The following is a 13,450-nucleotide window of genomic DNA, read 5'->3' as shown; positions in this document are numbered from 1 at the left end:
ACTTTGACATGAAAGATCTTGGTGAGGTATCCAACTATCTTTCTCTGCAGGTGGAGAGGGACCAAGCAGGTAATTTTCTGGTACACCAAACACAGAAAATTGCTGATGTTTTAACCAGGTTGAATTTGGTTGATGCAAACCCAGCAGACAAACCGATGGTGACAGGTTACCAGGTAGACAGTACTGCTGAAGCATTTTCTGACACAACGCTGTACAGATGCATTCTAGGCAAGTTGAATTTCATTGCTAGATGCTCAAGACCTGACATTGCTGTAAGCGCTAACCTGCTTAGCAGACATGCTAACAATCCTACTGTTCAGGATTGGAAAGCTCTGAAGCGCATAGCCCGCTATTTGAAAGGGACTATGCACTACAGGCTGAGGTTCACCAGTCAGAAGACTGGAGGTCTTGAAATCTTTGCAGATGCAAGTTTTGGAAGTGACACCACGGATGGTACAAGCACTTCTGGAGTATGCTACATGTACAACCACTGCCTGTTAGACTGGTTGTGCAAGAAGCAGACAACAGTGAGCCTAAGTTCCTGTGAAGCAGAACTCAATGCTCTGTCATTTTCACTCATGGATTGTGAATGGTTGTTGCAACTGTTTAAGGACATCAGAGTGTCTGTGAAATGTCCTGTACAAGTGTATCAAGACAATATATCGTGTTTGGCTTTGCTGAACTCAGAGAGTTGCAAGCAAAGGACCAAGTACTTGCAGATTAAGCTACATCGTGCAAGGGAGTGTATTCAGAAAGGACTCATTCAGGTGTCCTACATGGCAGGAAATGAAATTCCTGCTGATCTGTTGTCTAAGGTTGTTAACGGAGAACAACTTAAGGTTTATGTACAGAAGTTGCAATTGGGTTGAACCACAGGTACTACAGCTTACACGGAAAGGGGGAGGATGTTAGGATATTTCCGTTCCACCTTAAAAGGGAGCAGGATGTTTGTGTCACAGCCTGCGTATTTCCTGTTCACAGGATGTTTATGTTTTGCTGTTGCTTTCGTTTCTCAGTCTGTCGGAGACACTGACGCAGAACAATCATGTCTTTCTTTGTTCTGATCAACGCTGAATAAAAGCTTGTAAATAATGCTCTCATGCTCTCCTGCGTGCAACTTTTGGCTTTGCATTATCTGCTGATAGAGTGTGCATGAGCCCTGGAATGTGGCAAGGTATTTCCAGGAAACTCGTGTTGCTAATTGCTGAATCTGCATGACTACGGGAGATCGATGGACGTCCGGCACACGGCTTGGGGCCATGATGGACTTTATCTCCCTGGCAGTATCCCAACACTCTGCCATGGGAGCATATTCGCCCAGTGCTTTTCCAGCTGGACTGGCTCCCGGTGGAGTACAGGGTCAGATTTGAGGTGCTGGTTTTGACCTTTAAAGCCCTTCACGGCCTAGGACCCTCGTGCATATGGGACCGCCTCTCCTGGTATGTCCCACAGAGGACCTTAAGTTCCATAAATAGCAACACCCTAGTGGTCCCGGGCCCTAAGGAAGTTAGATTGGCTTCCAGCAGATCTAGGGCCTTTTTAACACTGGCTCTGGCCTGGTGGAATGCTCTGTCTCATAAGACCAGGGCCTTTCAGGATCTGATTTCTTTCCACAGGGCCTGCAAGACAGAGTTGTTCCACCTGGCCTTTGGTTTGGAGCCAATTTGATTCCCTCACCCTCTTTCTTTTTCCTTTCTCCTCCTGTGATGAGGCTGCATTTAAATATTTTAACGTTTCAATATTTTAATGTTGTATTTTAATCTTGTTTTTAAGTTGTATTCATTCAACTTGTTTTTATTTTTGCTTCTTAGCCACCCTGAGCCCGGCCTTGGCTGGGGAGTGCAGGGTATAAATAAAAATTATTATTATTATTATTATTATTATTATTATTATTATTATTATTATTACGCCGGTTCCCTCGGCCAATAAAGCGAGATGAGTGCCGCAACCCCAGAGTCGGTCACAACTGGACCTAATGGGCAGGGGTCCCTTTACCTTTACCTTACTGCATTTTCAGGGTGTGGATTCAACATCCTTTTTGACCAGTTTTAACAAGTATTCTACATTAATTCCTCCCTGAGGCTCTAATCCATTTCTCTTTATTGCAGATAGTGATGTACTGGAAATCAAGAACAAGAGTGACCAGGACAAAATCCTCACAATGGAGAAGATGTATAAATATCTTGAAAGTGGAAAAAGTTCAACTTCCACTTCCCATCAAGGAAATCTCATTAGGAAGAAACCCTATCAATGCATGGAATGTGGAAAGAGCTTCAGTCACAGCTACAATCTCACTTCCCATCAAAGAATTCATACAGGGGAGAAACCCTATCATTGTGTGGAATGTGGAAAGAGCTTCAATCAGAGCTCTGATCTCACTTCCCATCAAAGAATTCATACAGGGGAGAAGCCCTATCAGTGTGTGGAATGTGGAAAGAGCTTCAGTCATAGCTCTGATCTCACTTCCCATCAAAGAATTCATACAGGGGAGAAACCCTATCAGTGTGTGGAATGTGGAAAGAGCTTCAGGAAGAGCTCCTCTCTCACTACCCATCAAAGAATTCATACAGGGGAGAAGCCCTATCAGTGTGTGGAATGTGGAAAGAGCTTCAGTCAGAGCTCTGATCTCACTTCCCATCAAAGAATTCATACAGGAGAGAAACCCTATCAGTGTTTGGAATGTGGACAGAGCTTCAGGAAGAGCTCCTCTCTCACTTCTCATCAAAGAATTCATACAGGGGAGAAGCCCTATCAGTGCATGGAATGTGGAAAGAGCTTCAGTCAGAGCTCTGATCTCACTTCCCATCAAAGAATTCATACAGGGGAGAAACCCTATCAGTGTGTGGAATGTGGACAGAGCTTCAGGAAGAGCTCCTCTCTCACTTCCCATCAAAGAATTCATACAGGGGAGAAGCCCTATCAGTGCATGGAATGTGGAAAGAGCTTCAGTCAGAGAGCCCATCTCACTACCCATCAAAGAATTCACACAGGGGAGAAACCCTATCAGTGTGTGGAATGTGGAAAGAGCTTCAGTCAGAGCTCTGATCTCACTTCCCATCAAAGAATTCATACAGGGGAGAAACCCTATCAGTGTGTGGAATGTGGACAGAGCTTCAGGAAGAGCTCCTCTCTCACTTCCCATCAGAGAATTCATACAGGGGAGAAGCCCTATCAGTGTGGGGAATGTGGAAAGAGCTTTAGTCAGAGTGGCCATCTCACTTGCCATCAAATAATTCATACAACAGAGAAACCATATCAATGCTTGGCATGTGGAAAGAGCTTCACTACGATCTCCTCTCTGAGTTCCCATCAGAGAATTCATACAGGAGAGAAACCCTATCAGTGTGTGGAATGTGGAAAAAGCTTCAGTACGAGCTCTGACCTCACTAAGCATCAGAGAATTCATACAGGGGAGAAACCCTATCTGTGTGTGGAATGTGGAAAGAGCTTCATTGATAGCTCCTCACTCACTTCCCATCAAAAAATTCATACTGGGGAGAAACCTTATCAGTGTGTGGAATGTGGAAAGAGCTTCACTCATAGCTCCCATCTCACTTCCCATCAAAGAATTCATACGGGTGAGAAACCCTATCATTGTGTGGAATGCGGAAAGAGCTTCAGTAAGAGATCCGATCTCACTAAGCATAAGAGAATTCACAGAGGGGAGAAACCCTATCAGTGTGTGGAATGCGGGAAGAGCTTCATTCAGGGCTCCCATCTCACTTCCCATCAAAGAGTTCATACAGGGGAGAAACCATATAATTGTTTGGAATGTGGGAAGAGCTTCGCTCAGGGCTCCCATCTCACTTCTCACCAAAGAATTCATACAGGGGAGAAACCCTATCAGTGCATGGAGTGTGGGAAGAACTTCAGGAAGAGCTCTGATCTCAGGTCCCATGAAATAATTCATACAGGGGAGAAGCCATATCAGTGCGTGGAATGTGGAAAGAGATTCAGACAAAAGGCCAATCTCACTACCCATCAAATGATTCATACAGGGGAGAAACCATATCAGTGTGCGGAATGTGGAAAAAGCTTCAGTATGAACTCCTCTCTCACTTCCCATCAAAGAATTCATACAGGGGAGAAACCCTACCAGTGTGTAGAATGTGGAAAGAGCTTCAGGGACAGCTGTCAACTCAGTTCCCATCAAAGAATTCATACAGGGGAAAAACCCTATCAGTGTGTGGAATGTGGAAAGAGATTCCTTCGGAGCACTGATCTCACTTCCCATCAAAGAATTCACACAGGGGAGAAACCGTATCAATGTGTGGCATGTGGAAAAAGCTTCAGGGACAGCTCCTCTCTTAATTCGCACCAAAGAATTCACACAGGGGAGAAACCCTATCCATGTGTGGTATGTGGGAAGAGCTTCAGGGACAGCTCTCAACTCAGTTCCCATCAAAGAATTCATACAGGGGAGAAACCCTATCAGTGCATGGAATGTGGGAAGAGTTTCATGAAGAGGTCCTCTCTAACTTCCCATCAAAGAATTCATACAGGGGAGAAACCCTATCAGTGTGTGGAATGTGGAAAGAGCTTCAGTGCCAACTCCCATCTCACTTCCCATCGGAGAATTCATACAGGGGAGAAACCCTATCAGTGTGTGGAATGTGGAAAGAGCTTTAGTCAGAACTCCAATCTCACTTCCCACCAAAGAATTCATACAGGGGACAAACCCTATCAGTGCGTGGAATGTGGAAAGAGCTTCAGGGACAGCTTTGATCTCATTTGCCATCAAAGAATTCATACGAAGGATGAAAAAGCTTTCATTGTACAGCTTTCAGCGCTAGGGAAAAACACACCTCTTGAACCAGGCCTTTGGCTGATTGACATGTAATGTCCTTTAAAAATGTGATAGGGAGGTGGGGATTACATGTTGGGGGGTGTTTTTTGTTTTCATATTGTTATTTTATCTTGTAGCCATCCTGAGACCTGTGGAATAGGAGCCAAATCTTAGAGGCTGAGGGGTCTTTGCCCCCCCAGTAAAATATTTGAGGGGGGCATCCCTCAGTTGATAGGCATTAGCATTCAAATAGCATGCACACACCACAGCATGTGACTATTATGTGAGGTGGTGCTCACTAAACCTCTATATTTTATTCAAGTTGGTACCCCTGGTATAGGGAAGTATCGAAATTAAATAAATGCATAAATAAAATAAGACCATCTTGGTTGCCTTCATTTGCACATGCTTCTGTTTGTCAATATTCTTCTTATTTATTATCATTTTTAATTCTAGCTTAATCCACACACAGCCATAGATGCCAAGGTCATGAGGCCACCAACTGATGTGCCTTTCAAGGAGTGTTAGACAAATTCCCGGAGGAGGAGAGGCCTCTGCTCTGGCTCCACAGGGAGAGGCAGCCATGTTTCTGAAAAGCAGTTGCTGGAAGCCACAGGAGGGGAGAAGAGGGCTCGTGTGTTCGGATCCTGCTTGGGGGTTTCCTGTTGGGGCACCTGATCAATCACTGTAAGAACAGGAGGCCGGGCTAGATGGGCCCTTGACTTTAGCAGCAGCCGGGCAATAGTCCTTTCTGGGCTCCTGAAAGGGTGCAGGAGCGATCCAGGTGAGCCCAGCGCTTTCTCCAGCGGCCATCTGAAGATTTCACGGTGGTTCACAACATAAACATACAGGTTAAAATGGGCCGGCAAGTTTTACCTCGCCTGGGCCGGTTCATTCCTGCGGAGATCGCTCCGTGGGCCGGATTGCGTCTGCACAGACGATTTCCGGGGCTGCGGAAACGAGTCCCCACTCCACGCTGTGCCGGTTTAGCACAGTGCATGGGGACTTGCTTTGTGGGCAGCTCGATTTGGCTGGCGCCTCGTGGGCCATTTAAACTACCCCCATGGGCTGCTTGCGGCCCATGGGCCACTGGTTGCCGACCGCTGGGTTAAAAGCTTCCTCAAAAAAAAGTAAAGGTAGAGAAATCTCTCCTCCCCATTTTTTGGATGTAATTCTTAACCCAAGGTACTATTTCTGGGTTAGCGGAGTCTGTAACCTGAAGCGTCCGTAACCCGAGGTACCACTGTATTTAGACCCTCAATTGGAGTAACTTGGGGGGCATCACCGGAATCAATTATGCTACAGGTACCATTAGGCATGCAATTTTCAAGTAAATGTATAGAGTATATTTTTCTTGGGTTTGACAATTAGTCTACAGAGGCATGAAGTCCTGGTGCTTTACCTTATATTCACTTGCTAAGTACTGAAGTACTGTACTTTTCCGTGTATAAGACTAAGGTTTTTTTACTTTAAGGTTAAAAATCTGGGGGTGTCTAACAACAACAACAACAACAATTTATTATTTATACCCCGCCCATCTGGCTGGGCCTCCCCAGCCACTCTGGGCGGCTTCCAACAAAGATGAAAGATACACTAAAATGTCACATATTAAAAACTTCCCTGAACAGGGCTGCCTTAAGATGTCTTCTGAATGTCAGGTAGTTGTTTATCGCTTTGACATCTGCTGGAAGGGCGTTCCACAGGGCGGGCGCCACTACCGAGAAGGCCCTCTGCCTTGTTCCCTGTAGCTTTGCTTCTTGCAATGAGGGAACCGCCAGAAGGCCCTAGGCGCTGGACCTCAGCGTCCGGGCAGAACGATGGGGGTGGAGATGCTCCTTCAGGTATACTGGACCGAGGCCGTTTAGGGCTTTAAAGGTCAGCAACAACACTTTGAATTGTGCTAGGAAACGTACTGGGAGCCAATGTAGGTCTTTCAAGACCGGTGTTATATGGTCTCGGAGGCCGCCCCCAGTCACCAGTCTAGCTGCCGCATTCTGGATTAGTTGTAGTTTCCGAGTTACCTTCAAAGGTAGCCCCACGTAGAGCGCATTGCAGTAGTCCAAGCGGGAGATAACCAGAGCATGCACCACTCTGGCAAGACAGTCTGCAGGCAGATAGGGTCTCAGCCTACGTACCAGATGGAGCTGGTACACAGCTTCCCTGGACACGGATTTAACCTGTGCCTCCATGGACAGCTGTGAGTCCAAAATGACTCCCAGGCTGCGCACCTGGTCCTTAAGGGGCACCGTTACCCCATTCAGGACCAGGGAATCCTCCACACCTGCCCGCCTCCTGTCCCCCAAAAACAGTACTTCTGTCTTGTCAGGATTCAACCTCAATCTGTTAGCTGCCATCCATCCTTATACATGTCTTATACATGGATAGTGCATATGCCCAGTTTCTAAATTTGGGGTCCCCCAAAGTAGGAGGTGTCTTATACATGGGGGTGTCTTATACACGGAAAAATATGGTACTTTGTGGACTTCAGCGTCAGGTCAGTGAAGACAAGGTGCAGCTGCTGTACAGGGTGACATGAATAGCACAAGGTGGTTCTATCAGTAGGGAGATAGGCTTGACGCTGCTCTATCTCTTTGCAGAGGATGCAATCCTAGCTTAGAAGTGAGCAGTTGCAAAGTAGCTTTCTGACACATTTGAGTAAGGCCCATTTGTATAACTCCTGCTATTTCCATAAATGATATTTTTACTAGAGGCTTATGTGAATTGCTGAAACAGGCACACAGCCTAAAAGGTAAATACTGTTTAGGGAAGCTTTTAATATCTGAAGGACTATTGTATTTTAATATTTTGTTGGAAGCTGCCCAGAGTTGCTGGGGAAACCCAGCCAGATGGGCGGAGTATAAATAATGAATTGTTGTTGTTGTTGTTGTTGTTGTTATGTTAAAGCTATGGTTTTCCCAGTAGTGATGTATGGAAGTGAGAGCTGGACCATCAAGAAGGCTGATTGCCGAAGAATTGATGCTTTTGAATTCTGGTGCTGGAGGAGACTCTTGAGAGTCCCATGGACTGCAAGAAGATCAAACGTATCCATTCTTAAAGAAATCAGCCCTGAGTGCTCACTGGAAGGACAGATCCTGAAGCTGAGGCTCCAATACTTTGGCCACCTCATGAGAAGAGAAGACTCCCTGGAAAAGACCCTGATGTTGGGAAAGATGGAGGGCACAAGGAGAAGAGGACAACAGAGGACGAGATGGTGGGACAGTGTTCTCGAAGCTGCCAGCATGAGTCTGACCAAACTGCGGGAGGCAGTGGAAGACAGGAATGCCTGGCGTGCTCTGGTCCAGGGGGGTCACGAAAAGGCGGACATGACTAAACGACTAAACAACAACATCATCATCATCATTATTATTATTACACATATATGTATATATCTGAATAGTTAATCTAAAATTCAGTTTACGTTGCTAGACATCATGTGAGAGAAGTTTTTCAAAACTAAAATTAATCAAGAGTTATCTTAGGTCCACTATGAGTCAAGCTGAGCTCTCTGGCTTAGCCATCTTGTCAGCTGAAAACAAAGTAGCAAAAGGAAATGATTTTGATGACGTGATTTCAAAATTTGCAGAGAACAAAGTGGGGAGGGGGAATGTTTTGAGTGCTTTTGCTCACAATGTTAAGTAAATAAACCAGAAAATAACACTTGCAACTGTAAGCATCTTATTTTTCCTTCTTTTAATAATTTAAGGGGGGTGGTGACAAACAGAACAGCCCCCCCCCTTGAGGGAGTGCTATGAACAGGCGAAGGGGGGGAATTGCAACTGCCAGAAAAGGAGCTCAGCTCCGTTTGCAGGAGAAGCGTGGGAAACCCCCCCCCCCCAGAGAACAGGGAAAGTGTCAATTCTAAGCGGATACAATGTATCTGCTCTTGGCCCAATATTAGCCTATGTGAGAAATCTAGGGGAAGGAAAGCAGGAGGCGCCCCCAAAAAGCAGCTCTGGAAGTCTGCAGTGTGCGCTAGAGAGAAAAACGCGGGGGGGGGGGCAGCTGGGCACGCTGGGCTTTGCAAGGGTTAAAGGGAACTGAGATGCATTCCTAGAGAGGAAGCAAAAGGGGGCCAGGTCCTCCAGAGCCAAGGCCCCTCCCTCCCCAGTCCTTTCCTGCAAGGAAGGGGGGGGGTGTTGCTTTGTGTCTCTGCTGCAAGGGCTGCCTCGCTGCCCCCTCCTGGGATCTGGTGAGTCTCCTCTCTCTCTGGGATCTGGTGGGGGTCCCAGGGCTGCAGCAGGGGAGGGGGCCTGGGGGGCCTGATCTGCTCCTGCAGGGGGGGGGGACCCCAAGTCAGGGAGGAGAGGGTCCTGCCAGGGAGGGGCCAGGTCTGCCACGCTCTCCTTCCTGCAAAGCAGAGGATCCCAAACTCATTTGACCCTCCGCCCCCCCCCCTTTCAGAAAAAAATCTCCCTTCTTTAAACAAAGGAGTCCCTGGGAATTTAACTCTGTGTGACGTCGCTCAGCCTCACTGCACAACAGAGGAAACATCTGCAAATGGTTTTCCAAAGCCAGACGAGGAGGTGGACACTAACGCCCCCCCCAAAAAAAGGTGGGAGAGAAAGACCAGGAATAAAGAGAGGGATCCCAGCCCAGAGTCTGGCTGCTGCATTGGGGACCAGCTGCCCAGTCGTCTCCAAGGGCAACTCCCAGGGCCGAATTTAGGTTTGATGAGGCCCTAAGCTCCTGAAGGTAGTGGGGCCCTTTATATGTCCAGCTGTCCTTTGTCAACAACAAATAGTCGCTGGGTTTTTGTTGTTGTTGAATATATGCTATATGGTTATTTATGGACCTAATAGTTATTTGCACCTGTTGCCATGCTACCAGTACTTGCAGAATGTAGACATCCTATATATAGAAATGAGCAAACCAGTGATATTTTAGGAAGCAGGCTAGCAGACTTACATCATAGCAGCCTACACAACACAAAACACTGTTGCTGTATGTAGGTTTCATTTTATCCAGGTTTTTCTCCCTTTAATTTTTTGGGGACCCCCCCAAGAGAGTGGGGCCCTAAGCTATATTTTTTTTTTAGCTTATAAATAAATCTGGCCCTGGCAGCTCCCCACGGAGGCCACTGCAGCAATCCCCTCGCGCCCAGAGCAGGGCATCCCAGGACCACATCCTCTCTGTCCCACAGGGATTGTTGCTGGAAATGGGCGCTGCTACTCACTGAGCCTCCAGGGACCTTGGCATCAATGGCTGTGCATGTTTTAAGCTATCTAAGAGAATAATCATAATAAATTGGCCGCCTAAATTTCAAGGGAGGTGTCTTTGGCCCCGTCCACTTGGCCCTCAGGGGGTTGGCCAGATACATACCTGGCCCTCAGAGCAAAGAAAAAGGGACCCCACCCCAGGAGTCTGTCTTGAGAGCGGCAGAGAGTCCAAGTGCAAGAAAAGGAGACAGAAGCAGGGGAATGGGGGTGGGGGAAGCAACTCCTGAGGACCCCCAGGTGAGGACCCCCACTAGAGCCAAGCATCCATTTTTCACGAGGCACCAATGACTCCCTTGTCAGTTGGTTCTGAATTCATGCATTGACTGGAAGGATGGAGAAACCAGGCTGATTCATCTCCCAGAAATCTCTTCGGTTGCTTCCACATTTTGCATTGCAATCTTCCTTCTAGGAGGGCTAGAGGCTGCTGCTTCCTCCTCCTCCTCCTTTTTAGAAAGATAGCTCAGAGTCTGGGCTGTGGTGCAGTCCTACCCTGGTTCCCAGCAAGACTCATCCATGCTTGCTCAGGGAATCTTTTTTTTCCTCCCGATATTGTACAGCTTTTGTAACAGAACAATGTATTTGCTTTGTAGGGTTTGCTAGAGCTTCTCATTAAGACAGACAGAATTTGGCAGAAGACCAAAGGGTTCCTTCCGATCTTTCAGAGGCTTCCTGAGACCACAGATGGATGAGCGAGACTCAGCTGGCCCTGGAGCAGGAAGAGGCCATGCCATCCAAACTGGGAGCAGTGGGGGATTCTGGGAAAGCTCTGTGCTGAAGATCCTGGGTGAGGAGGACACCCTCCGCTCAGAGGGGCAGAGCCAGCAGTTCAGGAGGTTCTGCTGCCAGGAGGCCAAAGGACCCCGAGAAGTTTGCAGCCGACTCTACCACCTTTGCCGTCAGTGGCTGAAGCCCGAAAGGCACACGAAAGCTGAGATGCTGGACCTGGTGATCTTGGAGCAGTTCCTGGCTGTCCTTCCGCCAGAGATGGAGAGCTGGGTGAGGGAATGCGGAGCAGAGACCAGTTCCCAGGCGGTGGCCCTGGCCGAAGGTTTCCTCCTGAGTCAGGCAGAGCAGAGAAAGCAGGAACAGAGAAAGCAGGTGAGAGAGACTTCCCTCTGGATACTCCCAAGGGGCTCCAAACAGGATGGAGAATATCCCAAAATGTTCTACTGATGGCCCATTCTTTTTCTGGGTAGGCATCCATGGAATGAGATCTAACACCCTGAATGTTTTTGTCTTTGTCATTCTCTGTCTAATATTTCTCCTCATTCTATGTTTTGAATCCTTGTTTCTTTCTCAGGGAAAGGATCCCTTTGCAGAAATGGACCTGGATTCCTGTGAGGCAGAGAGGCCTCCGTTGGACACCAGAGAGAGGCCACTGGGTAAGGAGGAAGGAGTTTTTTCTCCATTTAGTCTCATTCTGTTGGTTTTCCAACTCCTCTGTAAATCCTTTTCATCTTTTGTTGGGTGATAGTTGGGGCCAAGAGCCCAGAGGAGGGGAAATATATAGAATCATAGAATCATAGAGTTGGAAGAGACCACAAGGGCCATCGAGTCCAACCCCCTGCCAAGCAGGAAACACCATCAGAGCACTCCTGACATATGGTTGTCAAGCCTCTGCTTAAAGACCTCCAAAGTAGGAGACTCCACCACACTCCTTGGCAGCAAATTCCACTGTCGAACAGCTCTTACTGTCAGGAAGTTCTTCCTAATGTTTAGGTGGAATCTTCTTTCTTGTAGTTTGGATCCATTGCTCCGTGTCCGCTTCTCTGGAGCAGCAGAAAACAACCTTTCTCCCTCCTCTATGTGACATCCTTTTATATATTTGAACATGGCTATTATATCACCCCTTAACCTCCTCTTCTCCAGGCTAAACATGCCCAGCTCCCTTAGCCGTTCCTCATAAGGCATCATTTCCAGGCCTTTGACCATTTTGGTTGCCCTCCTCTGGACACGTTCCAGTTTGTCAGTGTCCTTCTTGAATTGTGGTGCCCAGAACTGGACACAGTACTCCAGGTGTGGTCTGACCAGAGCAGAATACAGTGGCACTATTACTTCCCTTGATCTAGATGCTATACTCCTATTGATGCAGCCCAGAATTGCATTGGCTTTTTTAGCTGCCGCATCACACTGTTGGCTCATGTCAAGTTTGTGGTCAACCAAGACTCCTAGATCCTTTTCACATGTACTGCTCTCAAGCCAGGTGTCACCCATCTTGTATTTGTGCCTCTCATTTTTTTTGCCCAAGTGCAATACTTTACATTTCTCCCTGTTAAAATTCATCTTGTTTGTTTTTGCCCAGTTCTCTAATTTGTCAAGGTCGTTTTGAAGTGTGATCCTGTCCTCTGGGGTGTTAGCCACCCCTCCCAGTTTGGTGTCATCTGCAAATTTGATCAGGATGCCCTTGAGTCCATCATCCAAGTCGTTGATAAAGATGTTGAATAAGACCGGGCCCAAGACAGAACCCTGTGGCACCCCACTAGTCACTCTTCTCCAGGATGAAGAGGAACCATTGATGAGCACCCTTTGGGTTCGGGCAGTTAGCCAGTTACAAATCCACTGAGTGGTAGCATAGTCAAGACCGCATTTTACCAGCTTCTTTACAAGAATATCATGGGGCACCTTGTCAAATGCCTTGCTGAAATCAAGGTAGGCTACATCCACTGCGTTCCCTTCATCTACCAGGCTTGTAATTCTGTCAAAAAACGAGATCAGGTTAGTCTGACATGACTTATTTTTCAGAAATCCATGCTGACTATTGGTGATCACAGCATTCCTTTCTAGGTGCTCACAGACTGTTTGCTTAATGATCTGTTCCAGAATCTTCCCTGGTATTGATGTCAGACTGACTGGGCGGTAATTATTTGGGTCCTCTCTTTTCCCCTTTTTGAAAATAGGGACAACATTTGCCCTCCTCCAGTCTGCCGGGACTTCGCCTGTTCTCCAGGAATTCTCAAAGATGACTGCCAGTGGTTCTGAGATCACATCTGCCAGTTCTTTTAATACTCTTGGATGCAGTTCATCTGGCCCTGGAGACTTGAATACATCTAAACTAGCCAAATATTCTTGTACTATCTCCTTAGTTATTCTGGGCTGTGTTTCCTTTGCTGAATCATTTGCTCCAAATTCTTCAGGTCGGGCATTGTTTTCTTTATCGGAGAAGACTGAGGCAAAGAAGGCATTGAGGAGTTCAGCCCTTTCTGTGTCCCCTGTTTGCATTTCACCATCTTCTCCTCTGAGTGACCCCACTGTTTCTTTGTTCTTCCTTTTGCTACGAACATACCCATAAAAGCCTTTTTTGTTGCTTTTAACCTCTCTAGCAAGCCTGAGTTCATTCTGTGCTTTAGCTTTTCTGACTTTGTGTCTACACGTGCTGGCTATTTGTTTGAATTCCTCTTTGGTGGTTTCCCCCCTTTTCCATTTTTTGTACACATCCTTTTTTAATCTT

The 13,450-nt window shown here is 47.0% G+C and overlaps 3 protein-coding genes across 16 annotated transcripts in view; all 3 read left to right on the top strand.

The window, feature by feature from the left end:
* The window catches only part of LOC309530290 (uncharacterized protein), a 123,454-nt gene extending 118,264 nt beyond the window's left edge, over window positions 1-5,190 (top strand). For all 10 annotated transcript variants that reach the window (XM_082219017.1, XM_082219026.1, XM_082219018.1 and 7 more), the window contains one exon: window positions 2,109-5,190. In XM_082219017.1, the coding sequence (XP_082075143.1) occupies window positions 2,109-4,840 (2,732 nt within the window). In that variant the 3' untranslated portion in view covers window positions 4,841-5,190. The remainder of the gene's footprint in view (window positions 1-2,108) is intronic.
* The window catches only part of LOC309530300 (uncharacterized protein), a 670,922-nt gene that overhangs the window by 67,833 nt on the left and 589,639 nt on the right, over window positions 1-13,450 (top strand). For 2 of the 4 annotated variants that reach the window (XM_082219087.1, XM_082219086.1), the window contains exon 2: window positions 10,593-11,100. In XM_082219087.1, the coding sequence (XP_082075213.1) occupies window positions 10,684-11,100 (417 nt within the window). In that variant the 5' untranslated portion in view covers window positions 10,593-10,683. Of the gene's footprint in view, window positions 1-8,623; window positions 9,003-10,592; window positions 11,101-13,450 lie in introns of those variants that run through there. The other 2 variants (XM_082219085.1, XM_082219088.1) reach the window with 2 other exon arrangements.
* Window positions 1-13,450, top strand: part of LOC309530416 (uncharacterized protein) — a 28,895-nt gene that overhangs the window by 9,356 nt on the left and 6,089 nt on the right. Inside the window, exon 1 of one of the 2 annotated variants that reach the window (XM_082219371.1) lies at window positions 11,303-11,384. The exons of the other annotated variant lie outside the window; for it this stretch is intronic. Coding sequence (XP_082075497.1) covers window positions 11,324-11,384 — 61 coding nt within the window. The 5' untranslated portion in view covers window positions 11,303-11,323. Of the gene's footprint in view, window positions 1-11,302; window positions 11,385-13,450 lie in introns of those variants that run through there. 2 annotated transcript variants of the gene reach the window in all.

The sequence above is a fragment of the Podarcis vaucheri genome (genome assembly GCF_965113315.1).
Source record: "Podarcis vaucheri genome assembly, chromosome: 4".
Taxonomy (NCBI): domain Eukaryota; kingdom Metazoa; phylum Chordata; class Lepidosauria; order Squamata; family Lacertidae; genus Podarcis; species Podarcis vaucheri.
Note: the sequence above shows the minus strand (reverse complement) of the source record. Positions and strands in the feature narration are given on the sequence as shown.